General features: G+C 51.3%; 1 protein-coding gene across 1 annotated transcript; it reads left to right on the top strand.

Moving 5' to 3' along the window:
- slc4a5b (solute carrier family 4 member 5b) lies at nucleotides 1–18,152 on the top strand. The gene is made up of 25 exons (XM_067257918.1): nucleotides 1–61; nucleotides 731–937; nucleotides 4,760–4,889; nucleotides 5,529–5,689; nucleotides 5,813–5,974; nucleotides 6,687–6,794; nucleotides 8,050–8,105; nucleotides 10,330–10,487; nucleotides 10,857–10,944; nucleotides 11,035–11,189; nucleotides 11,297–11,422; nucleotides 11,668–11,842; nucleotides 12,226–12,359; nucleotides 12,510–12,690; nucleotides 12,802–12,892; nucleotides 13,675–13,733; nucleotides 14,690–14,881; nucleotides 15,763–15,876; nucleotides 16,044–16,205; nucleotides 16,616–16,794; nucleotides 16,886–16,958; nucleotides 17,059–17,127; nucleotides 17,214–17,387; nucleotides 17,621–17,794; nucleotides 18,012–18,152. The coding sequence occupies exons 1-25, from the start codon at nucleotides 1–3 to the stop codon at nucleotides 18,018–18,020; spliced, it is 3,198 nt and encodes a 1,065-aa protein (XP_067114019.1). The 3' UTR covers nucleotides 18,021–18,152.
- Nucleotides 18,153–19,379: the final 1,227 nt, after the last annotated feature.

Raw genomic sequence — 19,379 nt, forward strand, 5'->3', positions numbered from 1 at the left:
ATGGAGTATGATTCTCACGGGGGGAGAAGCAGAAGCCACAGGAGATACGAGGAGGATGATGGTGAGTTTGGAACAATAACAGCCGATGCTGACGGTCTTAGCTGCCATCGACCCCCTCCACTGTTTGAAAAGCTTTGCTGTAAATAAAACGATTCCTCATTTCAAGATGATACTGTGTCAAAAGTCCACTCTTTTCCCACAACGTGTGATGTTTTTATTGGGGTGTAAAATTAGATTTCATTTTTCCCTCTCTCCTCCTTCTCTCCTCCCTCTCTCCTCCCTCACTCCTCACTCTCTCTTCCCTCTCTCATCCCTCTCTCCTCCCTCTCTCCTCTCTCTCCTCTCTCCTCCCTCTCTCCCTCCCTCTCTCCTCCTTCTCTCCTCCCTCTCTTCTCCCTCTCTCCTCCTTCTCTCCTCCCTCCCTCCCTCTCTCCCTCCCTCTCTCCTCCTTCTCTCCTCCTTCTCTCCTCCCTCCCTCTCTCCCTCCCTCTCTCCTCCCTTCTCTCCTCCTTCTCTCCTCCCTCTCTCCTCCCTCTCTCCTCCCTCTCTCCTCCTTCTCTCATCCCTCTCTCCTCCTTCTCTCATCCCTCTCTCCTCCCTCTCTCCTCCCTCTCTCCTCCCTCTCTCCTCCCTCTCTCCTCACTCTCTCCCTCCCTCTCTCATCCCTCTCTCATGCTTTTCTCATCCCTCTCTCATCCCTCTCTCCTCCTTCTCTCACCCCTCCCTTCAGAGCCCCAGCCGGTGTACATTGGAGTCCCTGTGTCTCATGGCAACAGACGGAAGCGCCGCAGACATCGCTCCCACACCAGCGAGGCAGACCGTGAGAGGAGACACACACACCACGACGAGCATGGCCACGCGCCGTACGACCCTCGACATGACCGAGACGACCGCTACGAGGAGGAGGAGCAGGAGCAGCTGAACATCGACTCCACAGGTACGTGGCTCACACACACACACACACGTCCGCCAAGGTTCTGCAGGTGTGTGATGGGGTTCTGCAGGTGTGTGATGAGGGTTCTGCAGGTGTGTGATGAGGGTTCTGCAGGTGTGTATGAAGGTTCTGCAGGTGTGTGATGGGGTTCTGCAGGTGTGTGATGAGGGTTCTGCAGGTGTGTGATGGGGTTCTGCAGGTGTGTGATGAGGGTTCTGCAGGTGTGTGATGATGGTTCTGCAGGTGTGTGATGAGGGTTCTGCAGGTGTGTGAGGAGGGTTCTGCAGGTGTGTGATGAGGGTTCTGCAAGTGTGTGATGAGGGTTCTGCAGGTGTGTGATGAGGGTTCTGCAGGTGTGTGATGGGGTTCTGCAGGTGTGTGATGAGGGTTCTGCAGGTGTGTGATGATGGTTCTGCAGGTGTGTGATGAGGGTTCTGCAGGTGTGTGATGAGGGTTCTGCAGGTGTGTGATGAGGGTTCTGCAGGTGTGTATGAAGGTTCTGCAGGTGTGTGATGGGGTTCTGCAGGTGTGTGATGAGGGTTCTGCAGGTGTGTGATGAGGGTTCTGCAAGTGTGTGATGAGGGTTCTGCAGGTGTGTGATGAGGGTTCTGCAGGTGTGTGATGGGGTTCTGCAGGTGTGTGATGAGGGTTCTGCAGGTGTGTGATGATGGTTCTGCAGGTGTGTGATGAGGGTTCTGCAGGTGTGTGATGAGGGTTCTGCAGGTGTGTGAGGAGGGTTCTGCAGGTGTGTGATGAGGGTTCTGCAGGTGTGTGAGGAGGGTTCTGCAGGTGTGTGATGAGGGTTCTGCAGGTGTGTGATGAGGGTTCTGCAGGTGTGTGAGGAGGGTTCTGCAGGTGTGTGATGAGGGTTCTGCAGGTGTGTGAGGAGGGTTCTGCAGGTGTGTATGAGGGTTCTGCAGGTGTGTGAGGAGGGTTCTGCAGGTGTGTGAGGAGGGTTCTGCAGGTGTGTGAGGAGGGTTCTGCAGGTGTGTATGAAGGTTTCCCAGCGAGGCTCCTGTTCCCATGAGGCAGTGGGGTCTGTAAGCTGATTAGAGCTGAGGAACTCCGAACTGCTTTCACAACAGGCGGTCTATGGTGTGTGTGTGCGTGTGTGTGTGCATGGAGGGATGAAAAGAGAAGGAGCATGTGTGTGAGAGAATGTTTGAGTGTGTGCATATGCTTGCTTGCGTGATAGAGTGTGTGTATGTGTGTGTGTGTGTGTGTCAGGGGGAGGAGAATACTTGAGGGGCCTGCGTTGTGTGTCAACCCTCTTAAGCCTGCGGTCCTTTGCGGTTGTTGAGATTTCTGTGGATTTCTAACATAACTCAGAGAAGACCAGAGCCAACATAGCTCTGCTGCTTAGAACTGAGCTGTTTGGATCGGAACCTGGAGATCCTGTCATTTAGCTGAACAGCCATGGGAACACTCATGGAGAACGAAGCCTAAGAAGGGGGCAGGTTTGAGGATTTGGAAGAGAGTAGCGAAGGAGGAAAGGAGCGAGAGAGTGGAATTCCTTCCCACTCGAGGTGGAGAGTTTGCTGCCGGGCGGATCGGTCACCTGTCGGGTTGACCTCTCAACTTCTCAACCTCGAAGTCAGGAGGAACGATTTCCTTTTTTTCAATCTCTTCTCTGTGGTTGGATCTTGAGCACGTATCCCTTTCTCTCTTTCAACATCTCCCTCTCGTCCTATATCTCCCTCTCGTCCTATATCTCCCTCTCTATATCTCCCTCTCTTTTTCTTTTTGTCTTGCATTTTATCTATCTTTATCTCTCTCTCTCTCTCTCTCTCTCTCTCTCTCTCTCTGTTTTATTCTCTCTTTCTCTCTGTGTTATTCTCTCTCTCTCTCTCTCTCTCTGTCTCTTTCCCCTCCTCTCATTGGAGGCTCCAGTGAGCATGCAGACCACAGCCTCCTCTCTGTCCTCCAGCATGGCCTCTCGATGGACCCTGCCTGGCTCGGACTCAGGTAAACACAGAGGGAGAGAGGGGATGACAGAGGGACATATCCACTAACTCTATCCTCTCCCACTCACATCACACCTGGCTTTGACGTGGCTGTTCAGCACTGGCACGTTGAATGTTTTGAATTGAATCCTTGATCTGAATTATATTCTTCAATCAACTGTTCTCTGTGCAGGGTGTGTTATGTCTTGTTCACCTGGGGGGCTGTTTGTTTGAGAACTTGTAGCTAAGCCTCTGTTGTTTACAGATCGAGGTTGAGGTGTGGTTTAATGAGTCTGGCCCGTGGTTACATGTGCACATGTGACGTGGATATGCCTGACTTCAGAGTTGAGTCAGGCAAGGTGAAGTTCCTAGCGTCCTGGATTAATTGTGTCGTTGTCGCGTGGGCTACTGACCATTTAAGGTCAGCGCCCATGTTTTTTCTCTTCTGAGTGGTAGAACCAGAACTAGTCTCCAGTCAGAACTGGCATCAGCTTCTGGAATGTTCCTGAGGACGCCGTTGAGTGATTCATGTTCATTTCGTTCACAAATCTGTCTCGGAAGGCCCATAAATAGTGACTGGTGTGATTTAAAGTGACTGGGTTTATGAAGTATTGTGTACTTTATTGTTTTAAACGCATCGACCAGTGTGGTTACTCTCAGAGGAGCTGTTGTAGTGTTGCAGTATTCATTTACATTTAGCAGACGCTCTTATCCAGAGCGACTTACAGTAAGTACAGGGACATTCCCCCGAGGCAAGTAGGGTGAAGTGCCTTGCCCAAGGACACAACCTAATTTGCACGGCCAGGAATCGAACCGGCAACCTTCTGATTACTGGCCCGATTCCCTAACCGCTCAGCCGCCTGACTCCCCTATTCAGGTCAGCTTGTCTACCACAGAACCTCGCAGACTCATTAAGCTCCCCCCTTGTTTTGTCGTCTTAATTTAATCCCACAGCAAATCATAAAAACGTCAAAACTTTTGCGTGATGATTGTTTGGGGGATTTGTGTTATTTCATTTTACATTTAGTCATTTAGCAGACGCCCTTATCCAGAGCGACTTACAGTAAGTACAGGGACATTCCCCCGAGGCAAGTAGGGTGAAGTGCCTTGCCCAAGGACACAACGTCAGTTGGCATGACCGGGAATCGAACTGGAAACCTTCGGATTACTAGCCCGATTCCCTCATCGCTCAGCCACCTGACTCCCCATGTTATGTTTGGTTGAAAGAGTACAGACAAACAAACCACATTTTTTGTCGCAGAAAGTGCAGGGTAAAGGTTAGCAGTGTCTTTGAGCAGTGTTGTGGTATTCACTTCACTTTATATTGTGTGTACATTGTGTCCTGACATCACACATGGCTTGTGGCGTTTCTAATAGTTACAGATGAAATTCCCAAGGATCAATCCCCTTGTCTTTCTGTATGTTGCTGGGTTCAGGGAGATCATTGGCTGAGGCTGTGTGTGGGGGAAACATGAATGACACAGGATGACATGCATGGTGTGGTTGGGCACCCCTGACCTTTTCAAGCCTTTGTGGGAGAGGGAGGAGGTTGGTGATTGGGGTGGAGGGCAGAATGCAACTGAATTATCTCTCTCTCTCCCACTCTCTCTCTCGCTCCCTCTCTCTCGCTCCCTCTCTCTCATTCTCTCTCTCGCTATGAGGACCCTGGGGCTTGGAGAATTTTAATGGACTTTGACAGGAGGGTCAGATACCCTCTCTGCACACACACACACACATACACACACACACACCATTATTAGTCAGTCAATGAACAACTCCCATTAACAAGACTGCATTACGCGTGAACATGCGTGTCAGAGATGACAGTTTATGACAGTTGATGACAGTTGATGGCAGTCGATGTTTGGCCTACGTTTCCCAGTGTCCCCGGCGGCAGAGAGGCTGCGCTACATCCTGGCAGATGATGACGATGTTCAGACGCCCACCATCTTCACTGAGATGGACACGCTCCAACACGAGGGAGGGGAGTTGGAGTGGAAAGAGTCCGCCAGGTACACTCACACACACGCACACACACATATACCCCCACCAGATAGACACACTCACACATATACCCCCACCAGGTACACACACACACAGTCAAATAAAGGTGTACAAGCCTTGTACAGTTTGTACACGTACAGTACAAGGCTGGACATATGAAGTGTTGATCCCTGATGCGCTCAGTTTCAGTTCATTTCATCAGTTCAGGATCATAAGATAGCTTTAGATGGGCTTTAGAGGTCGGGGGAAGAAAGCAGGAGGTGATTCTGTGGGTGGGACCTGCAGATGGGGCTGTTCAGAGGGACGAAGAGATGTGGATGTTAGCTGAGTTCAATAAACCCCGACCAACCAATGAGTCACCCAGCCAATCATCCTTCTGAGTCATAACAGTATCAATATCTCTTCATCCCTCCCTCCCTCCCTCTCTCCCTCTCTGCCTCTCTCCCTCTCTCCCTCTCTCCCCCTCTCCCTCTCTCCCTCTCTATCTATCTCTCCCTCCCTCCCTCTCTATCTCTCCCTCCCTCCCTCTCTATCTCTCCCTCCCTCTCTATCTCTCCCTCCCTCCCTCTCTATCTCTCTATCTCTCCCTCCCTCTCTATCGCTCTATCTCTCCCTCCCTCCCTCCGTCCCTCCCTCCCTCCCTCTAGGTGGGTGAAGTTTGAGGAGAAGGTGGAGGAGGGAGGGGAGAGGTGGAGCAAGCCTCACGTCTCCACCCTGACCTTACACAGTCTGTTTGAGCTGAGAACATGTCTGCAGACTGGTAGTGTTCTGTTGGATCTGGAAGGCTACTCCCTTCCACAGATTGTCGGTGAGTTGACTTCCACTAACCTGGTTCATCTCTAACCGACATATATGCACCACATTGTATTTCCAACCGAATTACTCTGGATTGACCTTGGCCTCTATGCTGACCCCTGACCTTTGACCCCAGATGACATCGTGGATCACCAGATAGCAGACGGGCTGATTGGTGAAGAGTTGAGAGAGAAGATCACCTTCGTGTTGCTGAGGAAACATCGGCACCAGACCAAGAAGCCCATGCACCGCTCCCTAGCAGACATGGGCAAGACGTCCAACTCCCCGGTCCCTGCCAGTGAGTGTTGTGTGTCGGCGCGATTGTCTTGCTATCTCCGTGAATTCAACCAAACTACTACACTGACATACTAACCTGCTGAATCTCCGCTCTTATGAAAGCGATCTGTGCGGCGTCCGATGCTTTCCAACTGCTGTCCTTTTTTTTCTTTTTTCTCGTCTCGTCTTCAATCCTCTCCTCGTCCTCTCCTTCCTTCCTTTGAAAACTCTTTGTTTCATCTTCCATTATCTGTCATGTGTTTATCCTCATTGGTTCTCCTTTCCTACCACTCCTTTGCCCTCTGTACTTCACTCATTTCTTCTTCCCTTCCTTCCTTCTTTCCTTCCTTCCCTGCGGTACCCTTTTCCCACCTCTCCTCCATCCTGCCTCCCTCCTTCTCCTCCATCCTTCCTCTCCTCCATACCGCCTCCATCCCTCTCCTCCATCCTGCCTCCCTCCTTCTCCTCCATCCTCCCTCTCCTCCACCTCTCCTCCACCTCTCCTCCCTCCTTCTCCTCCATCCTTCCTCTCCTCCACCTCTCCTCCACCTCTCCTCCATACCTCCTCCATCCCTCTCCTCCTCCCTCCCTCCTCCCTCCCTCCCTCCCTCCCTCCCTCCCTCCCTCCCTCCCTCCCTCCCTCTCCTCCACCTCTCCTCCTCCTCCTCCCTCCATCCCTCTCCTCCTCCTCCCTCCTCCCTCCCTCCCTCCCTGTGGTGCTGGGTGTCTGTCAGGCCGTAGTCCTCAGGTGAACTTGAGCCGCTCTCCCAGCTCTGCGTCTGGGATGAACCGCTCCATCGAGGACCTGCGCTCACGCCAGTCAGGCAGCTACGGCCGCCTGCGTGAGTCCCACACTCTTTCATCCTCTCACTCATCCTCTCACTCATCCTCTCACTCTCTCATTCTCTCACTCTCATCCTCTTCACTCTCTCATCCTCTCATTCACTCATCCTCTCACTCTCATCTTCTCACTCTCTCATCCTCTCTCACATCCTCTCACTCTCATCCTCTCTCACATCCTCTCACTCTTTCATCCTCTCACTCTCATCTTTTCACTCTCATCCTCTCACCCTCACTCTCTCTCACATCCTCTCACTCTCTCATCATCTCACTCTCATCTTCTCACTCTCATCATCTCACTCTCATCCTCTCACTCTCATCCTCTCTCACATACTCTCACTCTTTCATCATCTCACTCTCATCCTCTCACTCTCATCCTCTCACCCTCACTCTCTCTCACATCCTCTCACTCTCTCATCATCTCACTCTCATCCTCTCTCACATCCTCTCACTCTCATCCTCTCTCACATCCTCTCACTCTTTCATCCTTTCATCCTCTCACTCTTTTAAACTCTCATCCACTCACTTGTACACTAAACCTTCAATCTCTCTTTTCTGATTTTCTGATTACAGCTAAATTCATGTAAATGTTTGATCGTTATGTATATGTATGTGCGTGTTTGTTTGTTTTAGAGATTTGGTTTTTTTCTTTTCCTTTGGTGGGTTTTCTTGATTTAGTTGGAGGGGGGGGGGGGGGGGGGGGGGGGGGGGGGGGGGGGGGGGGGGGGGGGGGGGGGGGGGGGGGGGGGGGGGGGGTGGGGGGGGGGGATTAGCGCGGGTTGTTTTCTTGTATTTTCTGTTCTCTATTTAATTTGTTACCCAATCTGCTTTGGGGGGAAATTATTCATTATAATATAATCTCTCACATGAAAATCCAGAATGAGCAACTTCTCTCTCTAACTCACCGCACATACAACACAGAAACAACTGTACAATCACTCGGCAGAACGTTTGAGTTCTCACGCAGACAGAAATACAATAAAAATAGAACACAAATAGAACATGCGAACGCATCCGTAGTGATGCTTGAAGTCTCAAGTTTATCCATGATTAAGCTCCAGTCAGAATTCAGATTCCCCTATATTTCTCATGTCTGAAATAAACGTCGTTGTTTTCTGAATAATCGAGGAATGTGCTCTAAGATGATCCGGACGAGAGAGATAAGGAAGTGAGATACGACGTGAGCTCCAGGTATACCAGACAGCCGTCTTCCAAGCGTGTTTTCCAGGTCTCATGTTTAAACGCTGTGTGTCTCAGACCACGCTCAGAGCAGAAGCATGAACGACATTTCAGACACACCCAGCAACGACCAGGTACTCCGCTTTTGCTCTGTGAGGTTGTTTTGAAGTGTGTAAACGCGCGTGTGTGTGTGTGTAAACGTGTGTGTGTGTGTAAACGTGTGTGTGTGTGTAAAACGTGTGTGTGTGTGTGTGTAAACGCGTGTGTGTGATGAAGGCAAGGCCCGTGTGCGGTGCAGAAGTAGAGATATTCCGTGTTAGAAAGAAACAGGAAGAGAAGTGGAGCTACTAAGCTATGTGGAAGCTTTGGTAACAATAGGCTTCTGTCCGCTTCCATGAGCTAACACCAGAACATCTGAAATCTGCGCCCAGGCTTCGTGTGTGTGTGTGTGTGGGTGTGTGTGTGTATGCATGCATTCGTGTGTGGCATGTTCCCTGGTAGATGTGGAATGTTGTGTTCACAGGCTCCTGAGGGAATGTACAGAGATGTGAAGTCATCTAACTCTCCATTAGCTGCCTAATCCTTCTGATCCATGTCACCGCCTGACTGAAGTGGAAATATATGTCTGTGTCTACGTACGTGTGTGTATGTGTGTGTAGATGCATCTGGGTGTGTGTGTGTTCTGCTTCTAAGCCTCTGTTGTTCATACCAGCCAAACTTTGTGGCCTTCACACCTCTGTTCCTGGTAGAACAAAGATGGGCAGTGTTTGTAATAAGAGTCACTTGCCTTTCCTTTAGCTGTGTGCCAGGTGGGTGGATGAAGTCGGGTCTGTCGGTCAGGGCTTGGAAGGGGTTGGTCTGTTGGTGAGGGGTGGAGGGGGGTTGGTGAGGGCTGGAGGGGGTTGGTGAGGGCTGGAGGGGTTGGTGAGGGGTGGAGGGGGTTGGTGAGGGCTGGAGGGGGTTGGTGAGGGCTGGAGGGGTTGGTGAGGGCTGGAGGGGTTGGTGAGGGGTGGAGGGGGTTGGTGAGGGGTGGAGGGGGTTGGTGAGGGCTGGAGGGGTTGGTGAGGGGTGGAGGGGGTTGGTGAGGGCTGGAGGGGTTGGTGAGGGCTGGAGGGGTTGGTGAGGGGTGGAGGGGGTTGGTGAGGGGTGGAGGGGGTTGGTGAGGGGTGGAGGGGTTGGTGAGTGGTGGAGGGGGTTTGGTTCTGGACTCTGATTGAATGCCACTGTTCCATCGCTGTCAAAGTTTGGGAACTTCAAAGCACACAGACACCCTGGTACACTGAACACGCAAATACACCATCAACTCACACACACACTCACGCTCACACACGCGCACACACACACAAACAGCCTGATTCTACTTTAATTAGTTTCTCCCCGTCAGAGAGGCATGACACCCGTAGCTCACTTTGATCTGCGGGTCAGTAACATACACACACACACATACAACCACATACACATACACACACACCTACGAGACGTCCACACCCACACAGACATCCTGAGACCCTGATATCCTCAAACATCCTCGGCATGCAGAGATTGTCCACAGTGTGTGTAGATGTTCTTAGCTGTGGGGCTGGTTCATTTGAGTGGCAACACTTCCAGGAAACTCCCCACTAACTAACTTCTGCTGCTGGTGCTGCGTTCTACTGTAAAGCTGCCTCCTGCTTAAAGGAACGACCCGACTGGAACAAGGCAGGAGAGGGATCGGGGGGGCGTAAATGATTTGACTCTGAAAGCGGTATTAACTGATTACGGGGATTTTGACCTAAGCACCAACCACTCCACATCCACGTGCTAGGTGTAGAGAGGGAGAGAGAGAGAGAGAGAGAGAGAGAGAGAGAGAGAGAGAGAGAGAGACAGAGAGAGAGAGAGAGACAGAGAGAGAGAGCGAGAGAGAGAGAGAGAGAGAGAGAGAGAGAGAGAGAGAGAGAGAGAGAGAGAGAGAGAGAAAATGGTGAAGCATATAACTCATGAGGTTTTGCGTGTGTTTAGGTGCAATCAGTGCCGGTGTGTGTGTTCTGTATGTGTTTGCCTCATGTTTCTGGTGTCACATGCGAGCAGAGATCAGATCAGACCCAGGGTATAGATCAGTGATCAATTTGCTTGCGTAACTGTGCCTGAGGAACTTCCAGTGTAACTCAGTGGTAATATGTGTTTCCACGAGTCACGATCACTTCCTCATGTCACCTGCTCTCATCAGGACACACACGTTCACACGCAAGAGCATACACACACACACACACACACACTGGTGGGAATGCTGGTGGTAAATGACGTTGGCACTAATTCATCTGACATGGTGTGTATCCCGAATGACAAGATTCACGGCTCCCTCCTCTCTCTCTCTCTCAGCTCAAGAACAAGTTCATGAAGAAGATCCCACGCGATGCCGAGGCCTCAAACGTCCTCATCGGAGAGGTGGACTTCCTGGACAAACCCTTTGTGTCTTTCGTGCGTTTGGCTCAAGCCACGACTCTTGGAGGCCTGACTGAGGTCCCCGTTCCAACCAGGTGAGTGTGTGTGTGTGCTTGGTTTTGTTTTACTTCTGTTGTGTGAACCAGAAGTCCCCAGAAGATTAGTAAACTATTTCAAGAAAAACTTGACCTTTTTCATGGACCCCACAACCTTCAAGTGTTTAATTATAGGGGGTTTAGGGGGTTTAGGGTTAGAATTAGTGTTAGGGTCGGAATTACATTAAGGATTAAGGTTGAGGCTAGGGTTAAGGGTTAGGGGTTAGAGATAGCATTATTTTGAATGGGAGTGACCTCACTAGGATGGTAAAACAATTCCGTGTGTGTGTGCAGATGTGTGTGTGTGTGTGTATTTGTGTGGCGTACATTGACACTGGTCTGGAATATTCTGCTCCTCTCTTCTGGCAGGTTTCTTTTCGTCCTGCTGGGTCCTCACGGCAAAGCCAAGGCCTACAATGAGATCGGCAGAGCTATTGCTACGCTCATGGTGGACGATGTGAGTAAGCCTAAAGACCTCCTGCCCACTCCACACACACACACACATCAGCTCCATTCTTGATGGTTCACAATGTGTGTGTGTCCTCAGCTGTTCAGTGATGTGGCGTATAAAGCGAGAGACCGTGATGATCTGATCGCCGGTATCGACGAGTTCCTGGACGAAGTGATCGTCCTTCCTCCGGGTGAATGGGACCCCAAGATCCGCATCGAGCCCCCCAAGAAAGTTCCCTCGGCTGACATGAGGTTGGAGAAGTGCCTCTCGACGACCAAACAGAAACCTTACGTTTTTAGAGGTTGTTTTATTCTTAAAATAACCCTGTGTAAACTATTCCCGGTTCCCCTGGCGACAGGAAGTCTGTGTTAAACCTGAACGAGCTGGGCAAGGTGAACGGCGCGGCCGGGGGCGCAGCGGGTGGGGAGGACGAGGAGATGCCCGCCCCCCACGAACTGGGAGAGGAGCTGGCCTTCACCGGAAGGTATGGGAAAACTGGGATCATTTCACCATCTCACTGAGTATGGGCACCACGTGGGGACCATGATCCTGATTGGTTCAGGTTGAGGGGACCACCTGGGCACCATGATCCTGATTGGTTCAGGTTGAGGGGACTACCTGGGGACCATGATCCTCATTGGTTCAGGTTGAGGGGACCACCTGGGGACCATGATCCTGATTGGTTGAGGTGCTGCAGCATGTCGATGTCTGCTCTGCTTGTGTCGGCAGGTTCTGTGGAGGCCTGTGGCTGGACATCAAGAGGAAAGGGCCGTGGATCCCTAGCGATTTTTACGAGGGCTTCCACATCCAGTCCATCTCAGCCGTGCTATTTATCTACTTGGGATGCATCACCAACGCCATCACCTTTGGAGGGTTGCTAGGAGACGCAACTGACAACTACCAGGTAGAGAAGCACGCCCAGAGCCTGGTCTCTTTGGTCCATGTCTGGTTTTGCTGGTCCATGTCTGGTCTCTTTGGTCCATGTCTGGTTTTCCTGGTCCATGTCTTGTCTCCTTGGTCCAGGTCTCGTGTCTTTGTCCCAAGTTTATTTTCCTGGTCCATGGTCTTCCTGGTCCATGGTCTTCCTGGTCCATGATCTTCGTGGTCCATGGTCTTCCTGGTCCATGGTCTTCGTGGTCCATGGTCTTCCTGGTCCATGGTCTTCCTGTTCCATGGTCTTCCTGGTCCATGGTCTTCGTGGTCCATGGTCTTCCTGGTCCATGGTCTTCCTTGTTTCCGAGCCGATGAAAGCGTGATGGTGTTTTGTGATCCCCTGTCCGGTCTCAGGGGGTGATGGAGAGTTTCCTGGGCACCGCTCTGGCAGGGACGGTCTTCTGCCTGTTCGGAGGCCAGCCCCTCATCATCCTCAGCTCCACCGGGCCCATCCTCATCTTCGAGAAGTTGCTCTACGAGTTTAGCAAGTGAGCCGTGCACACGCACACACGCAGGAGCTCACGGAGATCGGGGAAATACACGTAGATCCTACTCACGGTTACTCACGGTTTTAACTTAGAAATGTGATTGCAGTGATGTTTGATGTGTGTGTGTGTGTCCTCTCCCTCCACCCTCAGGTCTAACAGCATAGACTACATGGAGCTGCGTTTGTGGATCGGGCTGCACTCCTGCCTCCAGTGTCTGATCCTGGTTGCCACGGACGCCAGCTACATCATCAAGTACATCACCCGCTTCACGGAGGAAGGCTTCTCCAGCCTCATCTCCTTCATCTTCATCTCCGACGCCATCAAGAAGATGGTGTGTTCCACACACACACACACACTCTCACGCACCACTCACAGCACAGGGAACGATCTGGCTCGTCTCCTACGCATTTTTTGTTGATTGGATCGTGGTGTTTCATTGTAGGCGGGATCTTTCAAGTACTACCCAATCAACCGTGGCTTCAAGCCGGACTATGTCACGTCCTACAAGTGTGAATGCATCGCTCCGGACCAGGGTGAGTGTCGTTCTTCGTCTTTCACCCCCTCCTACCCTCCCTCTTAGGTGGGAAGGGAACTTTGGCTTCCCCTAGACACAACTAGATTCCTATACTAGCTATGAACTTTGTGTAAAAATTGGATTGTGGACTATTATATGTTTTTCTGTATACACCTGCCCACCACAGTAAATTCCTTGTTTGTAAACACTTACTTGACGATTCTGATTCTGATTCTTTGGTTGATTGTTTCCTGCTGTGTCTGTTCTTTCTCTGACTACTGTAACTGATTTGTGTGTGCTGTCTGTTTCTGCCTCTCTTCCACTCTATGGCTCCTGTCTGGCGGAGTAAGTACCCAGCATGCAGTTCTCACTAATGACACCTCTGATTGGTCCGTCACTATGAGACAGGCATGGTGTCAGCACCCGTTGCCTGGACGATGTATGCCAGACAAGACAGATGGGTTCATGAGATAGGAAAGCTGTAAAACGTTAAGCATGTTGTAGAAAGCAAACCAAGCTCGGGATTCTTTTCTGTTTTAAGTTTACATTTAGTCGTTTAGTAGACGCTCTTATCCAGAGCGACTTACAGTAAGTACAGGGACATTCCCCCCGAGGCAAGTAGGGTGAAGTGCCTTTCCCAAGGACACTGGAATCGAACCGGCAACCTTCTGATTAATAGCCCGATTCCCTAACCGCCAAGCCATCTGACTCCCATCTCCCAAGTTGGCAGATCTTCTTCACTGTATGGATTGTTATCAAACTTACTTTCTTTTCTGTTTCTTTGTCTTCTGTTTGTTACAGCGGCTGCAATGGGCTTCAATGTTTCAGCCCTACTAGCAGATGACAACATGACTCTGTTGGTAAGTGACTGGAGCTGCGTCATAGTATGTCTGATACGTTATTTAAAATAACATCTGCGAATAAAATGTATTTTGGGTTAGGCTTATGGTTCGGGTTAGGCTAACCCTAACCCTAACTTAATTGATGTCTTATACCGTTTTTCAACAATGTAGTCCAGTGTTAAAGTAGCTAGTTCCTGTTCCTGCTGAGTTGTGACTTGAGAGTAGCTAGCTGTAGCTGGGTGTTGAGGTTAGTGGGCCCAGGTGGCAGGCCTCATTAGGCCAGTCCTGGTCTCCCTATGGCGTCAGCTCCTATCTCTGCACTGGTCTGTATTCTCTCTTCTCTTGTTATCCTCTCTCTTTCTCTGTTATCTCTCTGCTTCCATCTCTCTTGTCACTCCCCTGTTGTATTCCTCCACATACCTGCATCCTCCCTTCCTCCCTCCCTCTTGATCTACTACTCCCTCCTTCCCTCCTTCCCTCCTTCCCTCCTTCCCTCCTCCCTCCCTCCCTCCCTCCCTCCCTCCCTCCCTCCCTCCCTCCCTCCTTCCTTCCTTCCTTCCTTCCTTCCTTCCCTCCCCCCTCCCTCCCTCCCTCCCTCCTTCCCTCCTTCCCTCCTGCCCTCCTTCCCTCCCTCCCTCCCTCCCTCCCTCCCTCCCTCCTTCCCTCCTTCCCTCCTTCTCTCCTTCCCTCCTTCCTTCCTTCGCTCCTTCCCTCCCTCCCTTCCTTCCTTCCCTCCCTCCCTCCCTCCCTCCCTCCCTCCCTCCCTCCCTCCCTCCCTCCCTCCCTCCCTCCCTCCCTCCCTCCTTCCTTCCTTCCTTCCTTCCTTCCCTCCCTCCCTCCCTCCCTCCCTCCCTCCCTCCCTCCCTCCCTCCCTCCCTCCCTCCTTCCTTCCTTCCTTCCTTCCTTCCTTCCTTCCTTCCTTCCCTCCCTCCCTCCCTCCCTCCCTCCCTCCCTCCCTGTCTCTCCGTCTGTAGTATAACCTCACAGGGCTGGACTGGAGTCAGCTAAGCAAGAAGGAGTGTGTGAAGTACGGAGGCGCCCTGGTGGGGAACTCCTGTAAGTACGTCCCAGACCTGGCCCTCATGTCCTTCATCCTGTTCTTCGGCACATACTCCATGACCGTCTCCCTCAAGAAGTTCAAGTTCAGCCGCTACTTTCCCACCAAGGTACAGCTCACTGGCGTGGGGATAATGTGGGTAATAGCTTAAGTTGCAAGTTCTTATCCTTCCTACTGTATGTTGCTTTGGGTGAAAGCTTCTGTTAAATGTGAAACGTTACACCGAAAGGCCTCAAACACTTAAGGATTTAGTCCTATTCATGCATGTTTACTACCCTGAACCCACCCCCCCCTATCTTTCCCGTCGTCCACCCACCACCCCTTCCTCTCTGGGATCCAGTTGCGTTGCCTGATTGGTGATTTCTCCATCATCATCTCCATCCTGGCCTTCTGCGGGTTGGACTTCCTGCTAGGCCTGGACACTCCCAAACTGCACGTTCCTACTGAGATAAAGGTCTCATCCTCCGCCCCCTGTCTGCTTCTCCTCTGCTCCTGCCCTGTCTGCTTCTCCTCTGCTCCTGCCCTGTGTGCTTCTCCTCTGCTCCTGCCCTGTGTGCTTCTCCTCTGCTCCTGCCCTGTGTGCTTCTCCTCTGCTCCTGCCCTGTGTGCTTCTCCTCTGCTCCTGCCCTGTGTGCTTCTCCTCTGCTCCTGCCCTGTGTGCTTCTCCTCTGCTCCTGCCCTGTGTGCTTCTCCTCTGCTCCTGCCCTGTGTGTCTCTACCAGTGGGGTCTCCCCTTCAGTCTCTCCTTGTCAGATCTGATAGATAAACCTGATAGGTAAAATCAACATGCAGAAAGTGCTCTCAAGCAATCTCAAACTGCCAAATACAAATTCTAGAATGCAGTGCCTTAACTTTCTTTTTCTTTCTTTTCTTTGTTTTTCTTTCTTTTTTTCTCAATCTCTGTTTTATGCTCTATCTGTCTGTCTGTCTGTCGGCCTGTTTGTGTCCTGTATGTCTGACACTTTCTCTTGTCTGTGGGTGGGACTACAGCTAAGAAAGCTGATCAGTGATTTCTCCATCTTCATGTCAATCATGACCTTTGTGGGTCTGGATATGTTGATTGGGCTCAAAACTCCCAAACTCATTGTTCCAACAGAGTTCAAGGTATCTATTCCAAATCGACATGCTTTTGCGTCTGTCTGCGTGTAATAATCCACAAACTACAACTCTATCAGTTTCCTCAACATGTTTGCATGTCTGCACATTCACAGGGGTTTGGGGTTAGACGGAACACAGTTAAGAACCTGTGTGTGTGTGTGTGTGTTCCACAGCCCACTCGCCCAGACCGCGGCTGGCTTGTGATGCCGTTCGGTAAGAACCCGTGGTGGGTCTACGTGGCGAGTTCTGTCCCGGCTCTGCTCGTCACCATCCTCATCTTCATGGACCAGCAGATCAGCGCCGTCATCGTGAACCGCAAAGAAAACAAACTCAAGGTCTGCGACCGGGCCTCAACCACACACTTATACACCATTGAGTACTTATATGTTATGTTATGCCAGGTTGCTTTGTCTTGTCCTAAGAATTTCAGTGCCCAGTCTGACCTTGTGTTGTTCTGTGCATCTGACAATAAAAGACTTGAACTTGAACACAACCATGAACCACACGCGACGGCCAGACAAACACGGGACACAGGACTGCTGTATTAACGCAACATTGCTATAATCTCGCTTTTGGTATCACTCTTTGCGTCGATATGTTAAAATGATCAGTAATTCAATCCGTATCAATGAATGCAGGATGATTAAAAAAACACTCAGCGTGCCTGAATCACTCAAATGCATTCAGTGTCCCTCCACCGGCCTGGAAAAACCCTCTCTTTTCTTCCTTCCGTCACACCCAACAGAAGGGCTGTGGGTACCACCTGGACCTGTTCTGGGTGGGGGTCCTGATGGCCGCTTGCTCCTTCATGGGCCTGCCCTGGTACGTGGCCGCCACCGTCATCTCCATCGCCCACATCGACTCTCTGAAGATGGAGAGCGAGTCCAGTGCCCCTGGGGAGCAGCCCCAGTTCCTGGGGGTCCGGTGAGCGCAGGATGTGTGTGTGTGTGTGTGTGTGTGTGTGTGTGTGCAATCATCAGACTGTAAGTTGTGTTTTTCGTTCATCTTCCACCAGGGAGCAGAGACTGACAGGAATTCTAGTGTTCGTCCTGACTGGAGTGTCCATCTTCCTGGCTCCGGTTCTACAGGTGAGTCTGTAAGAGGTTTGACCTCTGTAGTCACGGCGTGGTGGCGAGGGGAGGTGTGTGTGTGTGTGTGTGTGGTAACTGTGTCGTTGTGTTCCCTCAGTACATCCCCATGCCTGTTCTCTATGGAGTGTTCCTTTACATGGGCGTGGCTTCTCTCAGTGGCATCCAGGTATGTATTCTGTGTGTCTATTTGTGTGACTACATGTGTGTGTGTGTGTGTGTGTGTATACTGACAGCCCTCCTGTCCTGCTGCAGTTCTGGGAGCGTATCAAGCTGTATCTGATGCCAGCCAAGCACCAGCCAGACTTCTCCTTCCTGCGCCATGTTCCTCTCAGACGAGTCCACCTCTTCACCCTGGTCCAGGTCATCTGTCTGGCCGTCCTCTGGATCCTCAAGTCCACCGTGGCCGCTATCATCTTTCCCATCATGGTGAGGCCTGTGTGTGTGTGTGTGTGTGTGTGTGTCTGTGTCTGTGTGAGACTGACTGTGAGTTTGGGATGTGAGTGTGTGTGTATGGTATAAAAAGAGGTAGGGTGGGGGAGGGTGTGTGTGTGTGGTATAAAAAGAGGTAGGGTGGGTGTGTGTGTGTGGTATAAAGAGAGGTAGGATGTGTGTGATCATGTCCTGAGTGTAACTGGAGCCTCCCTGACTCCTGCGGGCAGATCCTGGGCCTCATGGTGGTGAGAAAGATGCTGGACTTCATGTTCTCCCAGCACGACCTTGCCTGGCTGGACGACATCCTGCCGGAGAAAGACAAGAAGAAGGATGGCGAGAAGAAAAACAAGAAGAGCAAAAAGAAAGACAAGAAAGGAGCAGACCCAGAGAGCGACGAGGAGGTAGGAGATACCGCTAGGCAGGCTGGCATGATGGTAGAGACACGTACACACACACGCGCGCACGCACAAACACACACGTGTCTGACGACGGAAGGATGTGTAGGAGGGAGGGAAATGGCGTGTGCAGGGTTTCTGTGTGTCGCTCCATCTGTTGTGAATGTGTCAGCCCTCGGTCTGTGATCTCTGACTAATACGTTTCTCCTTTCTGTCCCCACAGTGTTGCTGAAAAGGCACTGTATTACCCCTTACTACAGTCTGTTTGTCTGTGTGGACCTTCTGTCTGTCCCCTGACCTTACGCCAGCACCACCCAGTTCCCTCCGAGTTCTGTTCTTAAAGTCCCTAGGCCGAAGTTCTCGAAGTCCTTAGATCGTTTACCCTCCAACCCCCCTCTTTCTTCCTCTTTCCCTTCACTGAATTTTCCTGGGCTGCTAGTGAACGCGGGCTGTTGACATGCGTCTCGTTTGTGTCTGTGCTGAGACCCTCCCCCGTGTGTCCTTCTGGCATGTTGATTGGCTCCTCCCTCCGTCACTCAGCCCAAGAGTCCCCCCCCTCCTCCAGTGAAGATCCCCATGGAGGCCTTGAACCCGCCTACGGACACGACTCCACCCTCTGTAACTCCTCCCACCCCAACCCCAGCCTCTGACTGTGAGTAGGCACCCAGTCTTCTCCTCTACCGCCCCCTGTGGTGTCTCGTGTTTACTGCAGCCCGTTGACAGGGTTCAATTATCTTCTTTTTTTTTGTGCCATTAGTGTGTGCCACAGATGTAGTCGTGTAGAAAGAGTTTATGGTGGGAGCTGCCTCTGACCACAAATCTAGGTCCTTGTTTATTTTCCTGTTGTCTTGTCACGACAAGATAACTGCAAACATCTGACCACTAAGGAGGTCATGTGGTCCAGGACAGCTTCTGCCATCGTCGTACCGACAGTGTCGCTGCTGTGATGTCACTGCTGTGATGTCACTGCTGTGATGTCACTGCTGTGATGCCACTGCTGTGATGCCACTGCTGTGATGCCACTGCCATGCAACATAATTGTAACTGTGCTTTCATATGGTTTTGAAACAAGCCAGAGTCGTTTTGCCAGCAAGGATTAGACTCTTAGAAGGTCTCCTTCACTCCTCCCCCATTCCTCCTCCCATCAACCCCTTCAATCTGTGTGTCTGTTCTTCCGTATTTTTCACAGTCCGCCGTACGCCCATGACATGGTTGTTGTGTGCATGTGTTTGTTTGTTTATTTGTTTACAGGACAAAAACCCTTACTCCAGCGTTCCTGACGATGCAGAGCTGGACCGCAGGTACTGTGTGCTCAAACTGCACGTACCCTACAGCGACCTGATGACCCCCCCTGACACACACACCGACTGGGGCGCACACTGCCAGCTGGACAAATTCTACAACTACTGACCTTAACCTTGCATCTTCACACTCAGATACACAAACGCACATGCACTCCTGTACAGAATCACCACCCCCAGATTAAGGCCCAGGCCTCTTGGTGTGTCTCAATGTTTTATCACGGTAGTTTCGTTTATAGATCGCATCGTAGCTTCCAGGTATTACCCTCATCGGCTAACCAGTAGGATCT

This window comes from Osmerus mordax, chromosome 20, assembly GCF_038355195.1.
Source record: "Osmerus mordax isolate fOsmMor3 chromosome 20, fOsmMor3.pri, whole genome shotgun sequence".
In the NCBI taxonomy this organism is placed as follows: Eukaryota; Metazoa; Chordata; class Actinopteri; order Osmeriformes; family Osmeridae; genus Osmerus; species Osmerus mordax.

Bases quoted from the DNA above. Each gene is read 5' to 3' on its own strand.
- slc4a5b (XM_067257918.1), top strand. From the start codon at position 1: ATGGAGTATGATTCTCACGGGGGGAGAAGCAGAAGCCACAGGAGATAC. The intron at 938-4,759 runs GTACGTGGCTCA...TACGTTTCCCAG, and splicing joins GCTGAACATCGACTCCACAG to TGTCCCCGGCGGCAGAGAGG. The intron at 10,488-10,856 runs GTGAGTGTGTGT...CTCTTCTGGCAG, and splicing joins GAGGTCCCCGTTCCAACCAG to GTTTCTTTTCGTCCTGCTGG.